The following is a 22,858-nucleotide window of genomic DNA, read 5'->3' on the forward strand; positions in this document are numbered from 1 at the left end:
AAACCATGGTCTGAGATTTCCAAGGCTTTAAAAGGCTTCACACTTTTGAAACTAACAGTGGACACTGCAGGAAAACCTTGACAACTTCAAAAAAAATTAAGCTGGACAAAAGGGATTTCCACTGAAGCAATTACCAGTAGGAAATCTGGCTATTTAATACTTGTTAATTTAACACTTAAGAGAACAACATTATGCCAAACAATGTTCTGGAAAAACAAACACATCCTAAAAACTCCTTACGGCATCCTGATGCGCTTGACACTAAGGAAGGGATTGTTTACATTAGTTTTACACTTGGGAGGGGAAGGAGAAATGGGAACTAAAGTGGCAAACTGTAGAGGGAGGTATTTTCAAAATCATACTTCCAAAGTATGAACTATCAGTTTTTTTCTGAGAATGAAATTTTTAAAAAAATTATTTTTAAAGGTTTTTATTTACCTTCTCTATGACAAAAAAAAACAAAAAACAAAGAACTGCAAGGCATAGTTTTTTACAATCTTTGCTGGCATCTGATTACATGCAAAATCCACTGAATTTATGGAGACCTCAGCAATCAACTGCCAGGAGACCAAGAAAAAACCCTTAGGCAGGTTTTAAAACAGGAGACAGTTTAGCATTTTTGTCCTCACAGGACCACATGAATCACGTTTAGTTTTTCTTCCCCTTCTCCCTCCTTCTTCCACAAAAAAAATTCTGTTGGTTGAATGTTGGGGCAAAGGCACAGACTGCATTAGACTATTTGAAAAACAGAGTCCAGAAGTAGCTTCTGCCTTTGACAACTTCAGTTTAAATCAGAGAAAACCAGCCAACAGGCAAGGGAGATGAGCCACCAGGTGGGAGGACAAACCAGACCCTGTCACCAAGCAGGCTGGCTACCCAGTCCAGCAGTCTTGGAAAGCTACTGTGTGCCATGGTATTGAGAAACCGCTCAGAGTATTCAGCCAAGTCTTCACAGAAGTATGGCAAACACCATTTATTTCTATCTTTAGCGCACTTCCATAGGGTCTTACAGGGTCCACGGGCTTAGCAAGCCACCACTGATCAATACATACTGTTTTACATTCTTTCCCCAGTACACAAGGCTATTGCCTCTCTCCATTCTCGCTGCTCCAGGAGAGCCCCAAGGCCACTGCCCCTAACATTGTCACCCGGATTTAAAGGCTGGCTTGGGCAGACAGGCTTTTATTAAAATCTCATGCTTTTACTCTATTAAAATGTTCCTCTACACCATGGCATCACAACAGAAACACAAACCTCTCTTTGCTGAATTTTCCATTAAACAATAGCTTTATAATAACTTATAACCTAAAGCACAGAGGCCAGAAGGACTGGCAAGGCCCAGAGTTTGAGTGACTCGTTGGTAAGTGAAAGCTGGACATGTCAGACAAATACAAACAAATGCCATCACTGTGTAAAAGTACAAGCACAACCCAAGTTCAAACCAAATCAAAAAAACCTTAAATTAAAAGCAGGGAGAAGCAGTCTGTGTGCCAGCACTGCCTTGGTGAGTTTATGGTCCCATGGTGACAAATGGGTTTGAAAGAACCAATGTTACAACACAATAAAGGTAGAGTTGGCATCACTAAGCTTTCTCCCATCTCATTCACCTGCAGTAACCTACGCAGTAATGCAGTATATCCTCTACCTACAGAATGCATACTACCTATTAAAGAGTAACTTTTCAGCAACAACATTCTTCTTAAGGAGACAGAAAAACAATGAACAACTAACAAAGTCACTTCCACTAATACAAAAAAGTAAACCATTAAAAAGACTGTTTGATCAAATTCCTGTGAGGGTAACTTAAATTATGTATTCCCCCTTGACTATTTTTCCATAAGATTCCAGTCTTACAGAACCCGCCAATAAAATTCATCAACACAACTGAAAAACAAAAGACAAGCAGCATTTACACCAGAAGTTTCTTGACCTAAAGTTCTGGGGTCAGCCAGGTAAAAAGCAATTACTCTAACATCAAATCGTCATAGTTTTGGCATTATTTTCCCATCCATAAAAGGAGGTATGGATGAGATTTCTTTGCAGAGAACGCTGCAAATTGATAGCTTTGTTCCAGTTCACTACAGATTCTTATTGATTTTCTCTCGTTTTAGCCTGCATTGATTTGTTAATCCCTTCTCTGTAACAGTCCTAATGACAAATTGAGAATGAAAAACTGCATGCTTTAGGGCCTTTTCCACCAACCTCTAGCTTCAAACCATATTTTCACTTGCATTTGGAACATGTCCATGCACTTACCCTAGGTTAGATCTGATTCACCTTAAACTAGGTTGGATACATTTTATACTGAAACCTTTCTGTTCAGGCTTCTCATGGATGAACAAGACAACCAAAATCATATCAGTAAGGCAGAACTGGAGTTCTGTCACCTTCCAAGATTGCTGCTTACAGAGACTGCCCTAAAACAAAGTACATCTTTGTGTAATTTTGCAGAACTGCCCATGGTTGATTAGCAGGCATTAACGTATCATGCATCTGAAGGGCATTACTGAGCACTTATGGCATTGGTTGGTGCAAAGAAATCCTTCCAAGTGGTGCACTGTTACTAGTACAATCCATGCAGAAGGATGGGACCCAGCCAGTATTTTTAATTTAAGGAATACAGTATGAGCATAAGGAGATCAGAGAGTCACAACAAAGCAACTTAGATTAGTAATTCTGCTACTAATAAGTTCATTAAATAGAGCTGCCCATTTGGTGCCATTGTTGGGTTGTCACTACCAACAGCTGATGCCTGTCTGCACAAGCCATGGCTACTGCTGCATGTAGTTTTAGTCTCTTTTCATTTCCTGATACTTTCAGAGATCTCCAAGCAAGGTACTCATTTGGAATTCTAACTGCAACACACCACCAAATTGAAAATTAATTTATGACTTATGAAGATCAAGGCTTGCCCAGAGTCATATTTGTAACATCTCGCTCATCACATGCTGGGTGGGTCTCCACCTCCTGACTTTATGCCATGTCAGTCCTCTCCTACACCACCCCATCTGTCAAGAAATCGACCTTTCCTGGTCTCTCGTACAGACTGCAGAGCAGCCTGGCCCTGGCTGCCACCTCACTGCTGCAGTACAATCCCAGCAGACCAATTTTGGTCATTTTAAACCAATCCTTATCTGCAAAAGCGATACTTGGAAAGCCTCTAGTTTGTACCCACACAGCATGTGCTCCCTGGCATGCAAAGGCAGTGCAGGAGTTCTCCTTTGCCATTCCCTTGGTGTGACTTTGGTTTCCCATCTCCCTCTATGCCAGCTGCAGGGAAATTGGTAGGGGTGGCAGGAAGCGCAGTGCTGGGAACCAGTATCACCTCCTCTTTATTTCCAAAAATTACAGACCCAGAGTTGGTTAGCTAGGCTCTGCTCATAACACACTGCTATTCTTAACTTGCAGAAATGACTTTGCTATGAATGTTAAATGTTTCTCTACCAAGGCCATAAGATAGTCTTTACAAACCATGGTCATGTCTTAATGGGATAAGAAAAGCACAGAGTAAGTGGGATGGCTACCTAGGCAAAAAGTGGCATTTGGGTTGCAGCAGTTTGGTACCGCTCTCAATTTCCTCCTTAGGAGAAGGGCAGAGAGAACTGACTAACCTAAGAAATAAATCCTGTTTCCTCATTGCCTGTGACATGACTGTGAACTCTATGTTCTTGCAGTGCTGCCAAGATTAGTGTTACTCTCCTACACAGGGCATGCAGAGCACACAAACACACCTAATCGAACACAGACTTGCTGCATTTTGTATACAGACTGTAGTTTCAATCTTCTGTTATATCCTGTTTGGGTTTTTCCCCCCTAATAATAATTTCAACAATTTTGTCTCTTATTTTCATCCTTAATTGCAATTTGTCACTCACACAGGGAGCTGTACTTGGAATCCACTTCTCTGTGGTCTTTATTTTCTTTTATTGTCACTTAAAATTAATTGATAAGCCAAGAACTCGATGCAAGAATATTAAAGGGACCATCTCTATATTAAAATTTTCATCATTGCATCTCTAAAACAGCATAACAAAATCAATCAAGAAAAATTCAACAATGCCATTTCTCAAAAGACATGAATCAAGACCAACTCATAAATATACCGGTTCATAATGGGGGGGGAAAAAACCACCAAACCAAAAAACTCACAACACACACCAAAGTATCACTTGCTTAGCAAGTGAGAAACTACACAAAACTACACAACACTTCAACTTTTTTTTTTTTTTTTTTTGCATTTTTTTGCATTTCCTCCTTCCCTAACACACAGAGTGGGTTTTTTTTTCAGGCAGCTTATTTGATCAGTTACTTCACACATATTCTCCAACTTTGAACAGTAAAATCTCGTTTAGGAAAGTTCAGTTTGTTTCTCTCCCACAAAAATACAAACCTCTCATTCTGAACATTCAGAATAAAAACACAGTAGCCAATCAAAGAAATAAGTATTTAAAAGCCACACAAAGAGCATAGAGATGATATATAATAATATTAGGTTATTTCTTTTGATACCCCTTAAAGCCTCAACTATAGGTTTGCTTAAAAAGAGGCCTCTAACAGATTTCCCTGGTAAGTCAAAAACTATTGTAATTTTTTTTAAAACCAAAAGGTTCCATTTTCAACATTATTGTGACCATGTGTTAAGGTAATAATGTGTATACATTTATCAGTTATATAAACAATTAACTATCATCATACAAATATCTTAGATTTTTCTTGTAGGCAGCTGCTTAATAGCTTGCAACATGAACAGGGAAAGGAAGAAAAACAAGAATATGCTAAAACCAAAGCTACCTTTCAAGCACTTAAACAAAAATGGCATCTTACTGCAACTGCATTGAAAACTACAGCAATAAACTTTGACTGCAAAGTGCCATGAGAATGTGGGTATGTATGATGTCATTCCCTGAAAGAAAGGAACCATACAGAGGATCCAAAGCAATATGTATTGCACAGGATGAACATACACATTGGAACCATGGACCATGGATCAAGATAAACACGTTGTCACAAGGCTATCAGTTATTTTCATTCCCTGACACAACTGGTCCCTACATCCATCATCAAGATTCAAGTTGAGTGATGGTTATTTTTTAATTTCCTAAGTGAAATTTCAGAGATCTCTCATCAGAAACCTGTGATCTAGCAGAGTTTGCTTTGAATAGAAAAGGACATGATGAAAACATGGCTCCATGTGAAGCCATGCATGCCCAAAATAACTGCAGCCCTTCCTTCCATCCAGCTTAGCAAGAAATATTCAGCACTGCACAGACGCTTCTCACTTGTTTATTGCTGCAGCAAATGTTTGCTGCAATGTGAATGACATGCTGAACATACCACAAACAGTAGAACGATAGCTATTAAAGCCAAAAATATCAAACAGACTGGGAAAGCATTTTGACAAGGAGGAAACATTAAACCAGATCTTTGTAGCATTTGCTAAATACAGAGACTCATCATATTTTGGGCCATTTGTATTTAATTGTCCTTTCATCTGAAGAGCGGTGGATGAATGCGCATCAGATGAGTCAGATGTTCTGAAGAGGCCCCATCAAGGACGCCCCACAACACAAGAGCACCGCCTGCAAAATGCTTCACACAACAACTTCTCGGTGCCATGGCCTGTTCCATGTTGATTAGGCACCAAAGCACACAGAAGAAAACAGCAAATAGACCTGCAGTGGTAAAATGCAAGAACTTAAAACATTCAACACCAGGAACCTCCACACTTTAAACCAGCCAGGAAGACACACTCAGATTACTGGATAATTATCTAAAACTCAGGCTTTTGATCCTCCTTTGCTTCCGTTTAAAGGGAAAAAGTGCTCTTATTTCTCAAGGTCAGTGTTTTCAGTTGAAGTCAAACTCACAATGTAATAGGTCACTTGCAACACTTCAAAAATCAGTTTTTAAGTGGCAGACACAGACATTATAACAGTGTCAGTTCAAAGAAAAGAGAATCCCTGGTCTTTGGTGAAGAAAGTAGGCAAGCCATGGGCATGGAGACAAGGAGCAACACAGGAGGTTAAATCTACTGCGCTGTCCTTGAGCTAAATTCATGTGTCTTTTATACTGTCCTCTAATCCTTAGATTAGTTTCTCCACTTTGGCTTTAACAATATTAACTGAACTGCAGAGGCAATCAGCAGACCACAGCTTTGCCAAAAATTCAGTTGAATCATTAAAAGTGATTTATAAAAATAGACCATGAATAAAAATCATCAGTCATAATCCTCAACTGTTAAACTGTCTCTCTGCATTAAACACAAAAATTGGAATTGTTAATTCAAGGTAAACATGGAAAAACTCATCTTCTCTGTATTCTTTTCAATTCAGCTCTCAAATCAAATCCTGTCTCCATATGACAAGAAATGGAAAAAGATGTAGCTTGTGTGTTAATAAAGAACAGGTCACTCTACATGGCCTAGATACTGCAGTTTAGTGCATTTTCAAGTAAAAATTCTAGCTTTGGCATTATTTTGTAACCTTGAAGTGAAACAATTTAGGTCCTTACTATCTGTTTTTACTTTTTTCATCAACACAGCTCCTCCTAGCTATGATGATCCTAGCAGATGATCCTCTTAAGTCATCTTTGTGCTGTTATCTCTGCAAAGAATGATGTCTGCTCCAGAACACTGCCATTGCTAATCACTCCAATCAGGTCTCTCACAGGTCTATAAAGTGGAACAGCGCTGAGGGCAGCAGAATAAAGATGAGATTATTGTTTCTCTTTCTTTTCAAGGAATGTATCTGAATACATCCCTTCGCTTTCATGGATCACTTGTCCTGCCAAGGGTAAGTTCCACTGTGCAAAAGCTGCAGCTGCCTTGGCTTTGCATTGTCTGATAAACGATGTAACAACATACTTGAGACACTGCACACAGCAGAGATGAAAAATATGAAGCAGATTCTGTGTGAAGTAGATTCAGAAATTGAGCTGTCTATACAAAACTAATGAGAAAAAGGAGAGACACCCATTTCAAAACGGGTAAGAAAGCTGAGACTCAGAGGAGTTAAAAGTGACTAAACATTAGTGCAGCATCATGGGCTCTGGGGCCCCAGACAGCGTCCCTCAGGACTGCATCCCTTCCCTCCAGCGTGTCATCCACACAGCACAGCTTGGTGTCACTGGCAAATTTGCTTAGGATGCCCTCCATCTCACAGTCCTTGTCACTGACAAACAGCATGGATCCCAACACCAGCACCTCAGGAACACCACTGCCCCCTGGTCTCCAGGTGGACATGAAGGCACTGACCTCAGCCCTGTAACTGCAAAGGTCCAGCCAGTTTTTTATCCACTGAGTCATACACACATCAGACCCATGTCTCTCCAATTTAAAGACAGGATGTTATGTGGGAAGGTGTCAAATGCTTTGCACAGGTCCATTGATGATGTCAGTTGCTGTTCCCTCATCCACCATTTCTGTAACCCCACCATAGACAGCCACCAGATTTGTCAGGCTGGTGGTCAGACTTGCTGTGGTGAAGCCATATTGGCTATCACAAATCACCTCTTTATTTTCCTTGTGCCTTAGCATAGTTTCCAGGATCTGTTCCATGATCTTGTCAGGCACACAGACCAGTGAGTCAGTGAGGCTGACCAATCTGTAGCTCCCCAGGTCTTCCTCATTTCCCTTTTTTAAAACCGGGGTTATATTTCCCTTTTTCCAGTGGGAACATCACTAAACTGCCACAGTTTTTCAAGTATGATAGATGGTGGCCTGCCCCAGTTGCTCTGTCAGTTCCCTCAGGACCCACAGATATATGACATCAGGTCCCATGGACTTGTGCACCTTTGGGTTCCTTAAAGGGTCTCAAACCTGATCTTCTCCGGGAGTTAAGTAGTGTTTCACTCTCCTTGTCCCTGTCTTTGCTCTCTGCAACTTGGGCCATGTGGCTGGAGAACTTTTGGGTTGGTTGACTGAAATTCTTCAACCTTTTTTAGAACAAGGCAGAAGTTTCAAAGGTTCTCTTTAATACCTTGCTAAAGTTTAATGCCCTGGATGACTACACTCTGAGAGTGGCACCTGGACAGATCATTAATCTGATTTTAAACCAACAAGGCTGCACCTTAAACAAAGCCCTCCATCTGCCTGTTCTTTCTCTGCTTTCCTGAACATGTCCCCTTCTTCACTCACCCTGCAACTCAAACTGGAGACTTCTCAAGGAGCACAATAGATCAAGAGTAAGCTTAGTGGGCAGAAGTTCTGGATCAGCCATCAACCACATGTCTCAAACACATCACAAGTTTTTTGTTACTGCCCCCACAGTACTGGGAATTTCCACTCTTCTCAGCTGCAATACAAGCCAGGAGAACTGTTTAGATGGCTGTGCAAGCCTTCCCCCTGGATCAGAGGGACAACCACTTGTGGGGTCTGAAGTTTCAGACAAAAGTAGTGCTGCACCTGGGCAAAGTCCCACATACTCTGTTCAACTGCACTGCAGGCACAACTTACACCTGCACACATTGATACCTTAGAGAACTTGGAATCTTTTGCTAAAGCTGATTCCACCATGCAAAAAGATTCAGACTCCTGAATTCAAAAGCCTTTTAAAAGAAACAATTGAATCTTATTAATTTCTGACCTTACAGGAAGAGCAAGCAAGGGCTTGTGCCACAGTATTTGGAAGAGTTCTATTAGGAAATTATTCTGATTATTTTAATGTAAAAAAACAAAAAAAAAAAAAAATCCAGGGGGATGGAAATAGTAATTTTCTTCTTTACCTGAGATGCTCCATTTAGGCAAGGAACTGAAACAGGGGTGTTACACAACAGCTCCAAGAAGCACTGTTCAGATGCTGTGCTCTGCTGCCCATCCGGAACCACCACGTGCCTTCCAAGCTGCCCATAGTGCACTCTGCCCCAGGTGAACACCTTGCCAGCTTCTAAACGCAAAACACATTTAAAGATTATTTATTCACCAAGTTCCTGAAACACGTGGATGCCATTTCAAAACCAGAACTTTTTAGTGCATCTTATCTACAGCTTCAAAAGCCTGGTGAAAACTTATTTCTGGGAACAAAAAAAAAAAAAACATTAAAAACTAGCTCAAGATATTATGTTATACTTCTATGAAGCTACTCATTCTTCACTTGTTTTCTAGCAGAATAACATCTGGATGGTGGCCTGGGCTGTAAATAAACCATGTCAGTAAAGCTGTATAACCTGGGTATTCTGCATACAATAAATACACCTTGGTTGCACAAAGGACGTATTTTAGGTTAATGGAAGCACAAACAAAACAGCTTATTCTGACACATAAAAAATTACAGGAGAGAGAATTATTTTCTCTTCCCATTCTTTGCCATAGACAATTCATTGCATGACCTGCATTTAACAGAGTGTTGTGTTTTCCTGAAGTTAGATTCTGTCACTACTGTTAGCAGAGCTATAGTCCTCAGGAGACAGCTGGTTAGTCAGGAACACCAGCACAACTGCCATTAAGTATTGGAAACGCACTGGTTTGTTTTCACAGGAATCCCACGTTGGCCAAGGAAAGGTAACTTTAAATGAAATCAGCACTACATGGCTCACCCTTCTCTCCAAGGGTCATTATATCAAGTTCACTGCTGAAGGACTGACACCCAAAACATCATTCTCCTGTATGGATAACATCCATAATCATCCTTCTTACCTTTGCTTCCCTTTAATTTAAAAAAAAAAAAAATCATTACAAAGTGACAGCTTTATTTTCTTAATAAAGTGACTAGATCTCTGCAGGTAAGTCATGAAAAGCTGTTCCTTCTGGATGCCAATTAAAAAAGTTATATACACGCAGCTTAAGGTAAAGTCCTCAGCTTGGTTTTAACTAGAAGCATCAACCCACATTCCAGCCCAGAAAGAAACCTGCAATGACCTTGAGTTATGTACACGCTTTGGCCAAGCCTCAAACTGCTCTCTGGAGTTGAACTCAAGTCATCATAAGCCAAAAGATGTGGATTTGAGGAAAACACCATCTAGTCCAGCAAGTCAGCTTGCACACACACACACACACACACACACCTACCTACCTCTCCCTGCCTGTCAGTCAGTACATGCACATGCCACAAAGGGGTCAGGGGCAGGAGGTATGGTCACACCACCCAAAGATAACAGCTGTGAGGTTTCTAAACAGACACCAAAATACAAACCCTTGGAAATCTGAACACCTCTCTTTTCCTTAGGGTGATGTTAAACTTTTTGAAAGGGACACAGATGGACTCTGCTAGTTTGTGGAGTTTAAGGTGATAATGCTTTTTGTAAATGAAGTGGAAACCTCAGTTCATATACAGGAGGAGTATAGGCATTTTCCTTGGAAATCTGCTGGCAGGGGTATCTTTCACTCCAATCACTGCAAGTTTTTCAGATTCATTCTCTCAGTTCACTGATAATGCTTCCCCTAAAATAATTAAGTGATAAAATTAGTTGTCCTTCTCTCTCAAGGGCAAAATGCTTTTTTCCTTTGCAGCTTCCTTTCAGTTCAGGGATAAGCTGAAAACAGTCACATACTACATTCAATACAAGTGAGGTCTTTTAACATAGCAGCCACATTTTGTTATGTTAAAGGATAAAAATAAATCTCATTAAGAGAACAACTAGTGTATCTTAGATTAGGAAGACAGTTTGAGGTTTAAAAAAGATGCTTGTTCTGAAGTTAGTATATTTACCTTTCAATTTATAGATATCTCTGCTAAAAACATCTGCAGCTGCCAAAATGTACATAACAAATTCAAATATAGACTAGACTTCAGGCTTTTACATCTGACCAGGTTACTGCACTTCTACAGAACCCTATTAGCGGACTGGGAAAGGATAGGCAGGCTGCTCTATTTTATATTAACTACAGGAACTGAAACAGAGTTTTATGAAATCTAAAGCCAGAAAGGATTTTTTTAACATCTAGTTAGATCATTAATATACCACAGGCTCTCAAGCCCTACCCAGACATTGCTGTATTGATCCCAAGGACTATAGTTGAATTAAAGCATTTCAGCTCTCAGAAGCCAAAAGTATCAAGTGCCACAGGCAAAAACATCAGCAAGCTGCAAGGCCTCTGAAAAGGCAAGCTTTGAACTGATAATATATACCCAGATGCTCACACAGTCTAAAGCACCTTCCGTACACAGAGGCAACAAAGGTTTCTCTCAACTCAACCTTTTGGGGGGAAGAAACTCCTTCCTCAGATTAATCTGGTGCTCTGTCTGCACCCTCTGCACCCAGACACGAACAAGAAACACCAGCCACTCACATAACAAAAATGAACCTTTGTACCATCCCACCAAAGTACTGCTCCAATAGAACTGAAGACTGAAAACATGTATGAAGGATTAAAACAGCAATAGTGCTTAGCTATAACAAAACACCTGGCATCCACAGATTCTATTTTCTTTCACTGGACAAGCCAGCAACGAATCACTTACACATGCAAAACCAAAGAGAAGCCTTAGCAGAATGTAAAAAGCTTCTGTAAAACATGAATGTAAAATGTTTCCAATTACAAAGACAGACCACTGCAATTAGCTTTTTCTTTTTTGCCATAATAAGGGAAATGAGTTTCAGGTGGTTATACAACAAGCATGGAAAACATTCATTAAAAAATATAAAGCCAGATAAATTAATTTTTGCTTTTAGGAAGAATTTCTTGAATGTCCAAAGATGAGTTAAGCAACCAGTTCCTTCTCACTGCTCATCAATGCAGTTCTCAATTCTTATTGAGACACATTCCTTACCCAGACTTGTTCCTGTTTGCTAAGCATTCCCCATCCCATGCTCAGACTCCTGCTAATAGTCAATCATTTCTATTTTTCAGCCAAAAAACAACTGCCTAGGGATCCTTTAAAAAAAAAACAAACTCTAAGTACATAAATCTGTCTCTTCTGTGAGAGAAACTAACAGAAGCTGATTTAGATGTGCCTTTTCTATGAAATACTGATTATACTTTCAGCAAACAAACAAAAAAATCCCAGTCTCAAGTGGAAATTTCAGGCTGAGGCAAACACCAATGCATGGAAAATTCCGCCAAAGGTTAAAGTCTCATCAAAATCCTAAGGAAAAGAAAGCACTGAGCTATGACAGAAAGCATTGAGCAATTGTAATGGGAGGTATTGCTACTGTGCTGCTTATAAAATAGATGGTATTTTAAAATGTTCTAAGAATATTTGAGAAAAAGACATTAGTCATACAGAGTAAGGAGGTTGCAGGATGAATTACTTAAGAATGAAGGGTGATATAACAAGGAGTGTTGGTCTAATATTAGACTAGGACAGGTTTTAATTAGAAGTCAAGAAAACATACACAATGATGAGTCAACTGGACAGAGTACATCAGCCATGGAAGTGGCTGAGACATCAGAAAATGCGCTATTTCATACCAGACTCTGTGCAGGAAGAGGGCACACAAAAGGCAGGAGTTATTTCTACAACTTGTGTAGAAAGAAGCATACAATATTGAAAAGCTTTTCCAGTTCTTCTAAGATACTAACAATGCTTCCTAAGACCTGGATCTTGCTATGTTCTGAGCATGGAGGCTCTAATTCCAAAGGGTACTACAACTCCTCTGCTGTGAACATCCACATTGTCCCAGATGGCTTTATAGCAACTGTTCAATTTTTCACCAGGCAAATGCTACATCAAATGAAGTCCAGAGGGTTCAATACCATTTGGAATTAAGTAGTAAGAGACAAACTAATGCATCCTGTGTTATTCCAGTTTACAACCTGAATGAGCCACACAGTACAGGAGTTCAGAAAGCTGAAAAAAAAAAAAAAAAGACAAAGGAGAGAAGATTTTTAAGAAAAACTTTCTGACAGCTCCTTAAGTAAAGAACATAAACAACAGTATGCTACATTGTTTGAGATTCTACATGATCATGCATATCTGGTTTGCTCGTGCTCTTTGAACTGTAGACACAGCAGTCGGCATCAGTGTACACACAGCAGCAAATCACCCAAAACACATGCCCACGTCCCTCACAGAATACAGATGAAGGGACATACATATTCAAGGGCTTGAATACAAACCACTTTCTGAAAGGTTCCTCTGCATTTTCTTCACATCATCCTTCTGTCCTCATGTATAACAAAGCACAGACAGCTGAGAATGTCCTTAAAATTACAAGTTCATAGCCTTCAGAGTACAGCAAATCCAGCAACATTGCATAAAGCCCTTCTAGTTGTTTCCTGCCTGACAGTGTAGCTTTTCCTGTGCCATTTTATACTGCTGCTGAGGCTGTAGAGCATGTCATCTTTCCCTTTTAGCACTTTTTAAATCTATCTGCTCAACCACATAAGTGGAAAGAATTAGTTATTAAAAAAAATAAGTACATTAGTTCTAAAAACAAGTTGGTTGTTTCTCAGTAAAACACAACAGACAAATAGACACATTAAAATGTACTTATTTTCACTAGACTAGATTTATCTTTATATAAATTTTCCTGTTTTAAGATAATATCATGCACTAGTGTTATCTCCTTGAAGTCTCTGTTTGGTACCCAGGCAAGCTTTGAACTATCCTTCATAAATACTAGATGAAAGAGTTCATCTAGGCTATCTCAGTTCATGGCTGCATTAATGATTACTTTTCAAATGAACTCTGGATATTCATGCTGAATGCTTAATCTCAGGCTTGAAATATTAAATTCTATATAAAAAATTCCAAATGCCTCCTTTCACATGAAAATTCACAGGAGCAGGCATTAAAAATTGACATTCAGCCTTGCCTCCTCCCTCCCAGCAGAGGGTAACACTTCTCCCACATCTACAGATCTCTGCTGTCCTTCAGAAAAATCACTAAGGTCCTTCAAACTCATCTACCTAGAAACAGCCCTTGTGCAGGGCAACCTAACAGAAAAACATTCATCCCTACATTCTTAATTCCTTCCTAAAGCTGAAGACAGCGTTAATTCAGCAGCTGGAAACCAGGCATCACCACACCTTCAGCTTAACACCGGTACCTGTGCACGGTCTCAGTACAAAGCACAGTTATTTGTCCTCACAAAGGTTTAAACATCCTGTTGATCCTCTTACACAAGAGTTCAGTGTACCAGAGCTGTCCACATCTCTTCACACATCATCTTTCCATGACCTCCTTACAAACTGCTGCAACTTCATATAATAGGTCACTCCTGATTTTTTTTCCATATTCATTCATAACAGCTATTAAGAATGTATCGCTAAAACATAAATCTATGCACAGTATTAAGATCATGCCTCATCAGGGAAGTCCAGACAAACCAGCAAAAGCATTTCAGGGAGGACAGCAACAAAAAACTAGAGCTATTTCCATTGCTACTTTAGACTTCTGCAGTCACAGGCTGCAGTACACAGCTGGTTCAGAATAACCCATAGAGCATCCACACAACAAGCTGCAGTTCACAAGGGTATCCAAGCACTCTGTGAAGAGATTTAAACCTGCAACAAAAGGCCACAAGTGCCATTGGAAGAGAACCATAAGGGCATTACCAGTCCTCCTGTAACAGCTATGGATTTGCCAGTTAGAAGTCCCCATCAAGGGGGCCAAAGATTCCTTGCCATTCCAAGCTACATCAGATGTCCCCAAACCTGGTGATCAAATTTACCCACAGGCATGTGGGCAAGACAAGATTTCACATCACTACAATCAGAAGCTCATCTGTGATCCAGCAAACAACTGGCTTCTGACTGTGACCCATTCCTACTGCTATGGAAAAAAAAAAAAAAACAAGGATAAAATCATCCCATCTCCTTTCAGAGCCTCCTGGTGATATCAAAATATTTTAACTGGTAATACAAGGACTTGTAGGAATACAAGATATAATTGAAAATGCTCAGCTAAGCAGGTGAAGCTTTGAGGATGTGTGAGACTCACCAAGAGAAGACACCAGGACAGTGACAGTCTTTAATACAGACTAAAATGCTCAAAACGCAGAATGAGAGCGCCTTCGGCAACAGTTTACACCAAGAAACTCTGGACCTAAACAGTTTTCTCCCCACTAGGCCACCTGCATTCATTGTGTTTGAACTAACAGTGAAAGGGAAGGTAAACCAAGCCAAGAAATTGATCTGGCTGAAAAACAACCTTGGGAAATGGGAGCGTGGCTACAGCAAATACTGCTGAAGGCAGCACTGTATTAAGACAATTTAATATTCCATGTGATAAGTGAGACATAACTTGCCATTTCCACAACATGCTAAATTTGTCATGCACTTTACCAACAGATTCATCTTTACCAGCACTATAGACATCTTTAAACATCTAAACAGCTTTGATTTTCATTCACTGAAAAACAGGCATAGTGCTCCTTTTTTGCTTCCATAGTTACACCAAGTTATGTCTCAAGATGGGCAATGCTCTGTTAATGAGATTATTCACATACTTAACATCTTGCTTCACTGCTTTGAAAGGTTGAACAATAACTTTGAATATGGCAAATTCCAGGACTTTCCAGATGCCTTGGAAGTCTTGTCTCTGGTGCAGGTTTTAGATGGGATATTGGCCATTTTCCTTTTACAGGACAGACTGGAAATATGAAGTACCACACAAAGCTCTGAATAAATCAGAGGAAAAACTAAAATGTAACAATTTAAATGCATGTGAAGTTGTGTTCATACTGTTGATACCAAACAGATATATCATCTTGGCTGAAAAAGGAAATGGGGGGATGTCATGAAATCCATGCAGTCATGAAACAAAGCTGGGGAAGGGGGCTGGGGGCAAGGGTGGGATTTTAAAACAGCTATCAGACTTTGCATTCATCCTGCAAGGTGAGAAAATTCCCTCCTTATTTCCCTCCACTCATGATAAGAGGGTCATGACTGCCTCACCAGCTGTGCCTCTGGCTTATTTTAAATTCAAACTATGATACATATCTCACTTTTAGACTTTTAATAGCAATGCCTTAAAATGCAGATTGCTGGCTAAATTTAGTTACATGATTAAAAACAAATCTAACTCATCTCTGCCCAGCAAACAGAACTGCTGCATTCAAGGTTCAATAGAGGACTTAACTCTTCACCTAAAAACAAAGTCCTAACAAAAAGCAGGAAAAAAAAGAAAATCAAAGCACAATTTGGTAATGTCTCCCAAAAAGCAAGATGCATAAAACATTAACCAGCTATGGAAAACTATCTGCAAATGCATCATAGTATACCATAGGGTTTTTGTTCAGTACTTCTGCAAATAAATTCTGCACTATGCTACTACAGCAGTATGAGTCATACACTTTTACTGACATTCTATATTTATATCTCCATGCCCTTCTGCACTGTTATATGCTTTCTTCCACACAGGCCTCTCTAACCTGAAATTTCCTTCCTTCTGCATCTGAGCACCTCTTCCTCCAACACTCCCCAGAAAACTGAAGAGACATGCAGTTTTTTTCTGGACACCATTTTGGAAAAAAACCACCCTCAAACTATCATAACATGCTGCATGTGCTTTTGTTTGTTTCCAGTGATTTTCTTGTGTCTGATTTCCTAATCTTTTGTCTGTAAGAGGACTGCTTAGATGTTTATCCCCTTTGAGGCAAGATCCAGGTCCTATTTCATTAGACTTAACACAGTACAACGCTACAGAAAAGCTTATTCAGAGATTACAAATTACAACATAGGCATGTTTTCTAGATCATTTTATAAAAAACATTCCCTCTAGCTGCAATGTTGCAAACATTTGTGAATCTGCCTAATTTGGAGAATGCGAGATCCTGCTACTCTCAATATCCCATCGCCATCTGAGCCTCAGAAGGAACAGGCATATGTCTACAAGAGATAAACAAAGGGAAGGTAATTAAGTTCCCAGTGCTAATATTTACCTTGTGAAAAGACTCAAGGGCATGCTGTGGAAAGGCAGACACAGAAAAAGCAAAAGAAATGCTCTGGAATGGCAGCCTGAAGGAGAACTGGGCTTTTTCACTGTTGTCCACAAGATGCATTCCCAATAATAAGAGACCAGTTGCACAAGAGATTTCACTAGATAATAAGCCTCAGACATGCATGATTCTGAAGAGTCACAATGTCTACAAAGAAATAGAAAGCATTACAGAAATAAAGTATTAGAAGAGCAGTCCTTGGATTTTCTAAGTGGCTTGAACTTCCTCAGCCACTCCAGAAGCAGCCGAGTTCCACATCCAATGGAGTTCAACCCTAACTATGTGCTGTTCTTAAGAAATAAAGTACAAAGAAGAGAACAGTACCACAAACCCAACAATGGCACCTCCAGAGCCTCCCAGGAGATCACCCGCCTTGTTCAGAGTCAGGATCATTATAAGAGCAACTACAATTGACTAAGACAGAGTGGGCTGTGCACCTCAAATAATGAGCAGCGTTCCTGCTGACAGGAGGAACAAAACAGTCTAAAAGAGGATGGGAAGGAAAATTCATACCCTTTGAAGTCAAGAGATGAATAATGAGAAGTAAGGTGATGTATTCTCTCTGGAATATCATCCCAATTTCTCCCTCCACCCACAAGAAAGTTTAAGAGCTGGGCAAGGGGGTGGAGGAAGAAATAAAAGCACAACACAAGATTCCACCTGGGTATGGCAAGATGCTTATCAAGGAGACTGCAGGGAGAGAGTGGACAAAGGTGTAAATGGTTGCATGATGGTGAAAGCATCCAAATGCCACTTATGCCCTGAAAAAAAAATGCATCTTTTAGAAGAGAACACTAGCTACCGGATAGCAGAGTTCCCTTCGACTCCTGACCTCTTGTGTCTCTTAACATTGTGAGGTGTCTTCAGCATCTCAGAGTTACAGGCACAGAGCATGTGGCAAGTCTGAAAATTCAGAAACATTTTAGAAATGTTACTAATGAATGCAATGCAAGTCCATCCTGTAAAAGAATCTGAAATTCCCAGCCAAAAGGGAACGATGCTAGTGAGATTTACTTCTGATGCTTACCCAGTCAAGCAATAGCTATCCACAACTACCTCTATATAGCTACAACATCTGTATCTGTATCTGCTTGCAGTGCCAGCACATCTGTGTTTGAGGTTTATCTAAGTGTGTATATGAACACGGTTGTCATATAAGTACTGATGTGCTAAGCAGCCTGTTACTAAGAGGGGCTTAGGTTTTAAAGAGAGAGAAGGGAGAAATAAGAGAACTTTTCTCATTAGGAGTAAGGAGGGGACACCAATGAAGAACAAAAAGCTCCTGTTTTTTCAATACCTTCTTTTTTCTGATGTTACAATGGATACTGATCAAAGCTGTATCCTCCTATTCATGTTTCACACAATACAATGAGACAGGGCAGCTTCTAAAGAAGCAATGAATTTTCTCCTGTGCTAAAACAGGTTTTCATGAACTTGGTTTGAACACTGCTCTGGTGAACTAGAGGAATTTTAAATAACTACCCACATTTGAAAATCACACACAGCAGAAGTTTGTTGTATTTCAACTGTAAGCTTCTACCTGTGTGCATGGCCACAATGTTTTGGGGGTTTTTTTGGTTTTGTGTGTAGTGTTGTGTGGCAAAGTGAACAGGCAAGAGGAGACAAACAAAACAGGATTTAACACCCTCCTTTGTACTGCGTGACTTGTCAGGATGATTCTTCAACCCATATGAACATCTAGTAATCCACACTGCCACCTTTTTATTGTCTCCACAGCCTGACCTTCACTTCTGGATGTTTTAGTGTCCATTTTCTCCTCAATGAACAGCTTCAGCTCCAGGCAGTTGTATCATTAGCAGGCACAAGCCTGAAATGTGTGTACAGGCAAATTCTTACAAAATATCCATCAGCTGCAAGATCCAAAATTCAAGATAAGAAATGCCAAACTGATTTTCAGTTTGTTTTCTATTTTGGGGTGGAAAGGACAAGCAGGAAAACATACTCCTAAAATAGTTTCTTTCTGTCTATTTTGGGCAGCTTTGTAAAGGTAAATTTTTGAAAATTCTAGAAAAGTAAGATTTCCTATATTCATGATAAAAAGATCTTAGCAAAACTTAGCAAAAATAAAGCATTGTCCCTGAATAGATCTTTGACTACACAGTGGTTTTTTAGATTTTTTTTCTTTTAGTTAGATACCAAATAAAATGGAGAATGAGTCACCTAAGGAAATCCCACCCCTCCTAGGGTTTCTCTCCTGCATGAATCAGATGCTAATACCTCCTATTCATCCAGGTCTTTGTCCCACAGAAATAAACCATTGTGATTGTTTTATTATTACATACTGTGGGCCCCGTAATACCAGATAGATAAAAAAGCAGACCTGAACCACACAGGCTCCTAAATCCAGCTGAACATCCCAAAAAAACCCTGAAGTGTATCCTAAGCCACATAGAAAATGTAACTCCCCTTCATCTGCAGAGCTCAATCTCAGCTGTTTGGGATCCATACAGAAAATATGTAGCTACACTGAGAGACAACAAAGTCCAAATAGGAACTACAAAAAAAGAGGGAGTTCACCCTCAGTTTCAACTAGCACACCACAAACAGTGGTTCCTCACAACCTGAATACTTTAAAGAATAAAAGCCACACTCTTGGCAGATCTCATCTTACAACCTAAGTATCAGAGCCATTCTACAAGACTACAGACTTGTTACTGAAAATTTACAGCTGTTGATACATTTTGTGTATCCTACAGTACCTTACATCAAATTATTTATTTCAAAATTACTTCAAGGTAATCATGAAAGGAACAATCTAGGTAGGATTTTTGGATATTTTTCCTGTTTGTGTTTAGGTTTTTAAGAAAAAAAAAGTTCCTGAAGTACTGTTTTTCAGAAGTACTCAACTGACACTAAGCTCTTAAAAAGTCCACTACCTATGTTTGAATAGTAAGAGTCATTAGTGAGCATTAAACCTGAATAATTAATTACTGAAAAGGAAACGTCACTTAAAGATTATGAAAACAAGTATTTAATAGCCTTAGAATGCTACTAAGGTTAAATAAGATCAATGCACTTATATGTATAGATCGTGCACACAGACAGCTGCTTTCAGAAGCTGAGCTTAGAAATGCTTAGCTTAGTAAATGCATAGCTTTAAATAAAGTTATCTGAAAATGCAGTAGCACTTCTCTTCCCAAAGACCAGTAAAACTAAGAGAGCAGAGTACAAATACCTTGTCCTTGGCAATTAGTCACCGTGCACATTAATTCAACGATCAGGTAATAATTGGTTCCAGCTTCTTATTCCATACAAAGTGAGTGCAAAGCACTTCTACCTTACTAAGGGTTCCAACCATTTGCCTCAGACCATGCTATATCCACTTTGTACAACTGCAGAAATTCCGAAGTGCAAATTCTCACCGTTTGGTGCATGCTTCACATCAATTCTCTACACTAAGAGCTTTGAGTTGCCAAAATTTCAATCAATCCCATCATCCTTTTACTACTTACAAACTGTCAAATGATACAACACCCAAAATGGAATTGTAAATTTTTTTTGCCCCCCACTCAGATCTCCAAGCAGTAAGAGGGTGTAGGGAAGAACCCCACAATGCAGTCTTCTAGTCCATACTCTTTTTGCTGAATAACGGGCCTGTTATCCAGCACTATCGTGGATAGCTGCTGTGACCCACAGTATATGGGAGCCCCGAAGCTGAATTAAAGTCTGAGAGGTAACAGAAGAGCTGAGTCTGGCCCAGTCTGTCATAGCAGCAACCAAATAACAGTGGTGAGTTCCACATTTGGACCTTTCTCTATTAATATCTATGAATATGGAACTTTGAGGCAGCTTATGACAGAAGTTAAGAAACAGTGAATTTTCTCTTGCTTTTACCTTTGCTTCTTTTGAGCTTCAAATAGTGAATTGACAGAGACCTGAGTACAATGTGAATTATTTCAGTACGGTTCAGGAGAAAGGGCTTGACATGTAACAAAGCAGAAACAGTCAAACAGTACAGCAAGTGGCTTAGATAGTGCCAACAGTTCCAGCTACAAGTAGTCAGAAGAACTAGAATGACAGGGACACGGCCAAACTATTCTTCATTTAAGGAAACTTGTATCAGCTTTGTATCCTGGTTTCAAAATAGTTGTGAGAGGAGAGGTGTTTTCAATGCAGTTATCATCATCACCATTGCAAGAGTTTAATTTGCTTTAAGAGAAAAAGAATAAGAAAAAATAACCCCCCAAGGAATATCTCAGAGCCAACAAGGTGCCCTTCTCAGCCTACAAAACTACAGCTCCTCTTCCACAGTTGCTCTGGTGCTGGAGGATACTGAAAACAGAACAAACATCACATTTACAGATTTCCTGCACATAAGCAATACTTATTAATGTGTCTGACCTGATTTATTACATTTGCTAAATAGATGGGTAGCCATAAACTGCAGCAATCCAACCACAGAAACCAAAGGAAAAAAAAAAAAAAAACGTAAAATTAGAGAAACTAATGAATTTCTTATCTTGCCCACTAATGACTTGAACAAAATCTATACCAGATCCACATTTTAAAGCTACATTTTTTTCTGAATGCCTTTTAAAGATGAAAATTCTGTCAGACTGGGACAGTTACATTACTGTTAAGTCCACAACAACCACTGTTCCCACTAGTACAAGAGAGGATATGACACACCAAAAAAAAAGGGTGGGGGGAGGAGAAATTCAATATAATAGTCCCTCTTTCCACACATGGCCTAAAGCCCCAGAACATAATGCTGAATGATGTCTGAGTCATTTTCCAAACTCGTCCAATCATGGAATACTTAGTAAAATCCATGCGGACAGGACTAAGCAAGTGTGAATCACAAAACCATAGAATCAATAAAGTTGGAAAAGAATTCTAAGATCATCAGGTCCAACTGTCAACCCAGCACCAAAGCCATGTCCAATAAAACATGTCCTCAAGTGCCATGTCCAAAGGTTTTTTAATACTTCCAGGGATGGTGACTCCACCACTTCCTTGGGCAGCCTGTTCCAAGGAAGGAACAGACCCTTCCATGAAAGGAAGACACAGAAGCCAGAAGATCCAGGACAGTCCAGCCTTACATAGCTTATCTTCCCTTTCTGCTGTGGGAAGGGCACCCGGTGGGTTGCCCCACACGTAAGAGGAACAGAACAGATTGGAAAATTTTTGGTAGCTGCCTTCCTTCTGTTAAGCTCATTTTTACTCATGACCTAAATTTAACAAAAATCCATTTAAATCTTACTCTTCCCCGGCCATCTGAATCTCCATTTGCCAATGTAATGTCCCAGTTCACAAAGGGAATTTCAAATATTGAGATAACTTTCTTTGTCCCTAACACCAGTCACTGATGTTTCTGTTTTACAATGAGTACCTTCAATCAAACTTAGTGACAGTTTAGCATCTTCCTGACACCTCTCTCTCACACAGAAATGATATAGAATGGCATGCACAGCTATTTACTGTACAACTGGAAGTTCCTAGCAACAAGGAGAGGTAAAAGATGGCTGGTGACTGAAGAAACAACTCAATTACCCAAAAGAAGATGTTAGGAAGATTCTGTGAACAATTCTCAACATTTGATAATGACTTTTCAGAATGCACCTTCAGTTCCCACTGGACCCAACCTCCTCTTCAGCAACCAAACCACTGAATGAATTTCTTCAAGACTTTTATCAAAACCATGTAGAAGTAACTCCCAGCAGGGAACAGCATGAATAGGAGTGTAGAACCACAAAGCAAGCAAACACACACACACACACATACTCTTAACTTTTTAAGTTTAATAATAAAGCCAAGGAATGATGTCAGCCCACGAAGCCAAAGAAAATACCCAAATCTTCTAGGTATTTACAGATATCTAGAACAAAACTTTAAAATTATCATTGTGTAAATTGAAACACCAATGAGATGAATGTATGACAGAAGGAGGAAACAGCCCTGAAGACAATACAGAAAACAAGGCACTTTCCATATGCATCTAGAATCTCTCATTCTGTTATTGCACACTAAATTTCCCACAGTTCTCAATGTTCATTTCTGAATTTTGGTCCCCAAGCTT

General features: G+C 39.6%; 1 protein-coding gene across 5 annotated transcripts in view; it reads right to left on the minus strand.

Annotated features, from left to right (window-relative positions):
- SERGEF (secretion regulating guanine nucleotide exchange factor) overlaps positions 1-22,858 on the minus strand; it is a 142,997-nt gene that overhangs the window by 104,582 nt on the left and 15,557 nt on the right. For all 5 annotated transcript variants that reach the window (XM_088057408.1, XM_088057409.1, XM_088057407.1 and 2 more), the window contains one exon: positions 8,722-8,882. In XM_088057408.1, the coding sequence (XP_087913534.1) occupies positions 8,722-8,882 (161 nt within the window). The remainder of the gene's footprint in view (positions 1-8,721; positions 8,883-22,858) is intronic.

Source organism: Pseudopodoces humilis, chromosome 7 (assembly GCF_049639895.1).
Source record: "Pseudopodoces humilis isolate 2021_Gansu_Grassland_sample_001 chromosome 7, ASM4963989v1, whole genome shotgun sequence".
Classification (NCBI taxonomy): Eukaryota; Metazoa; Chordata; class Aves; order Passeriformes; family Paridae; genus Pseudopodoces; species Pseudopodoces humilis.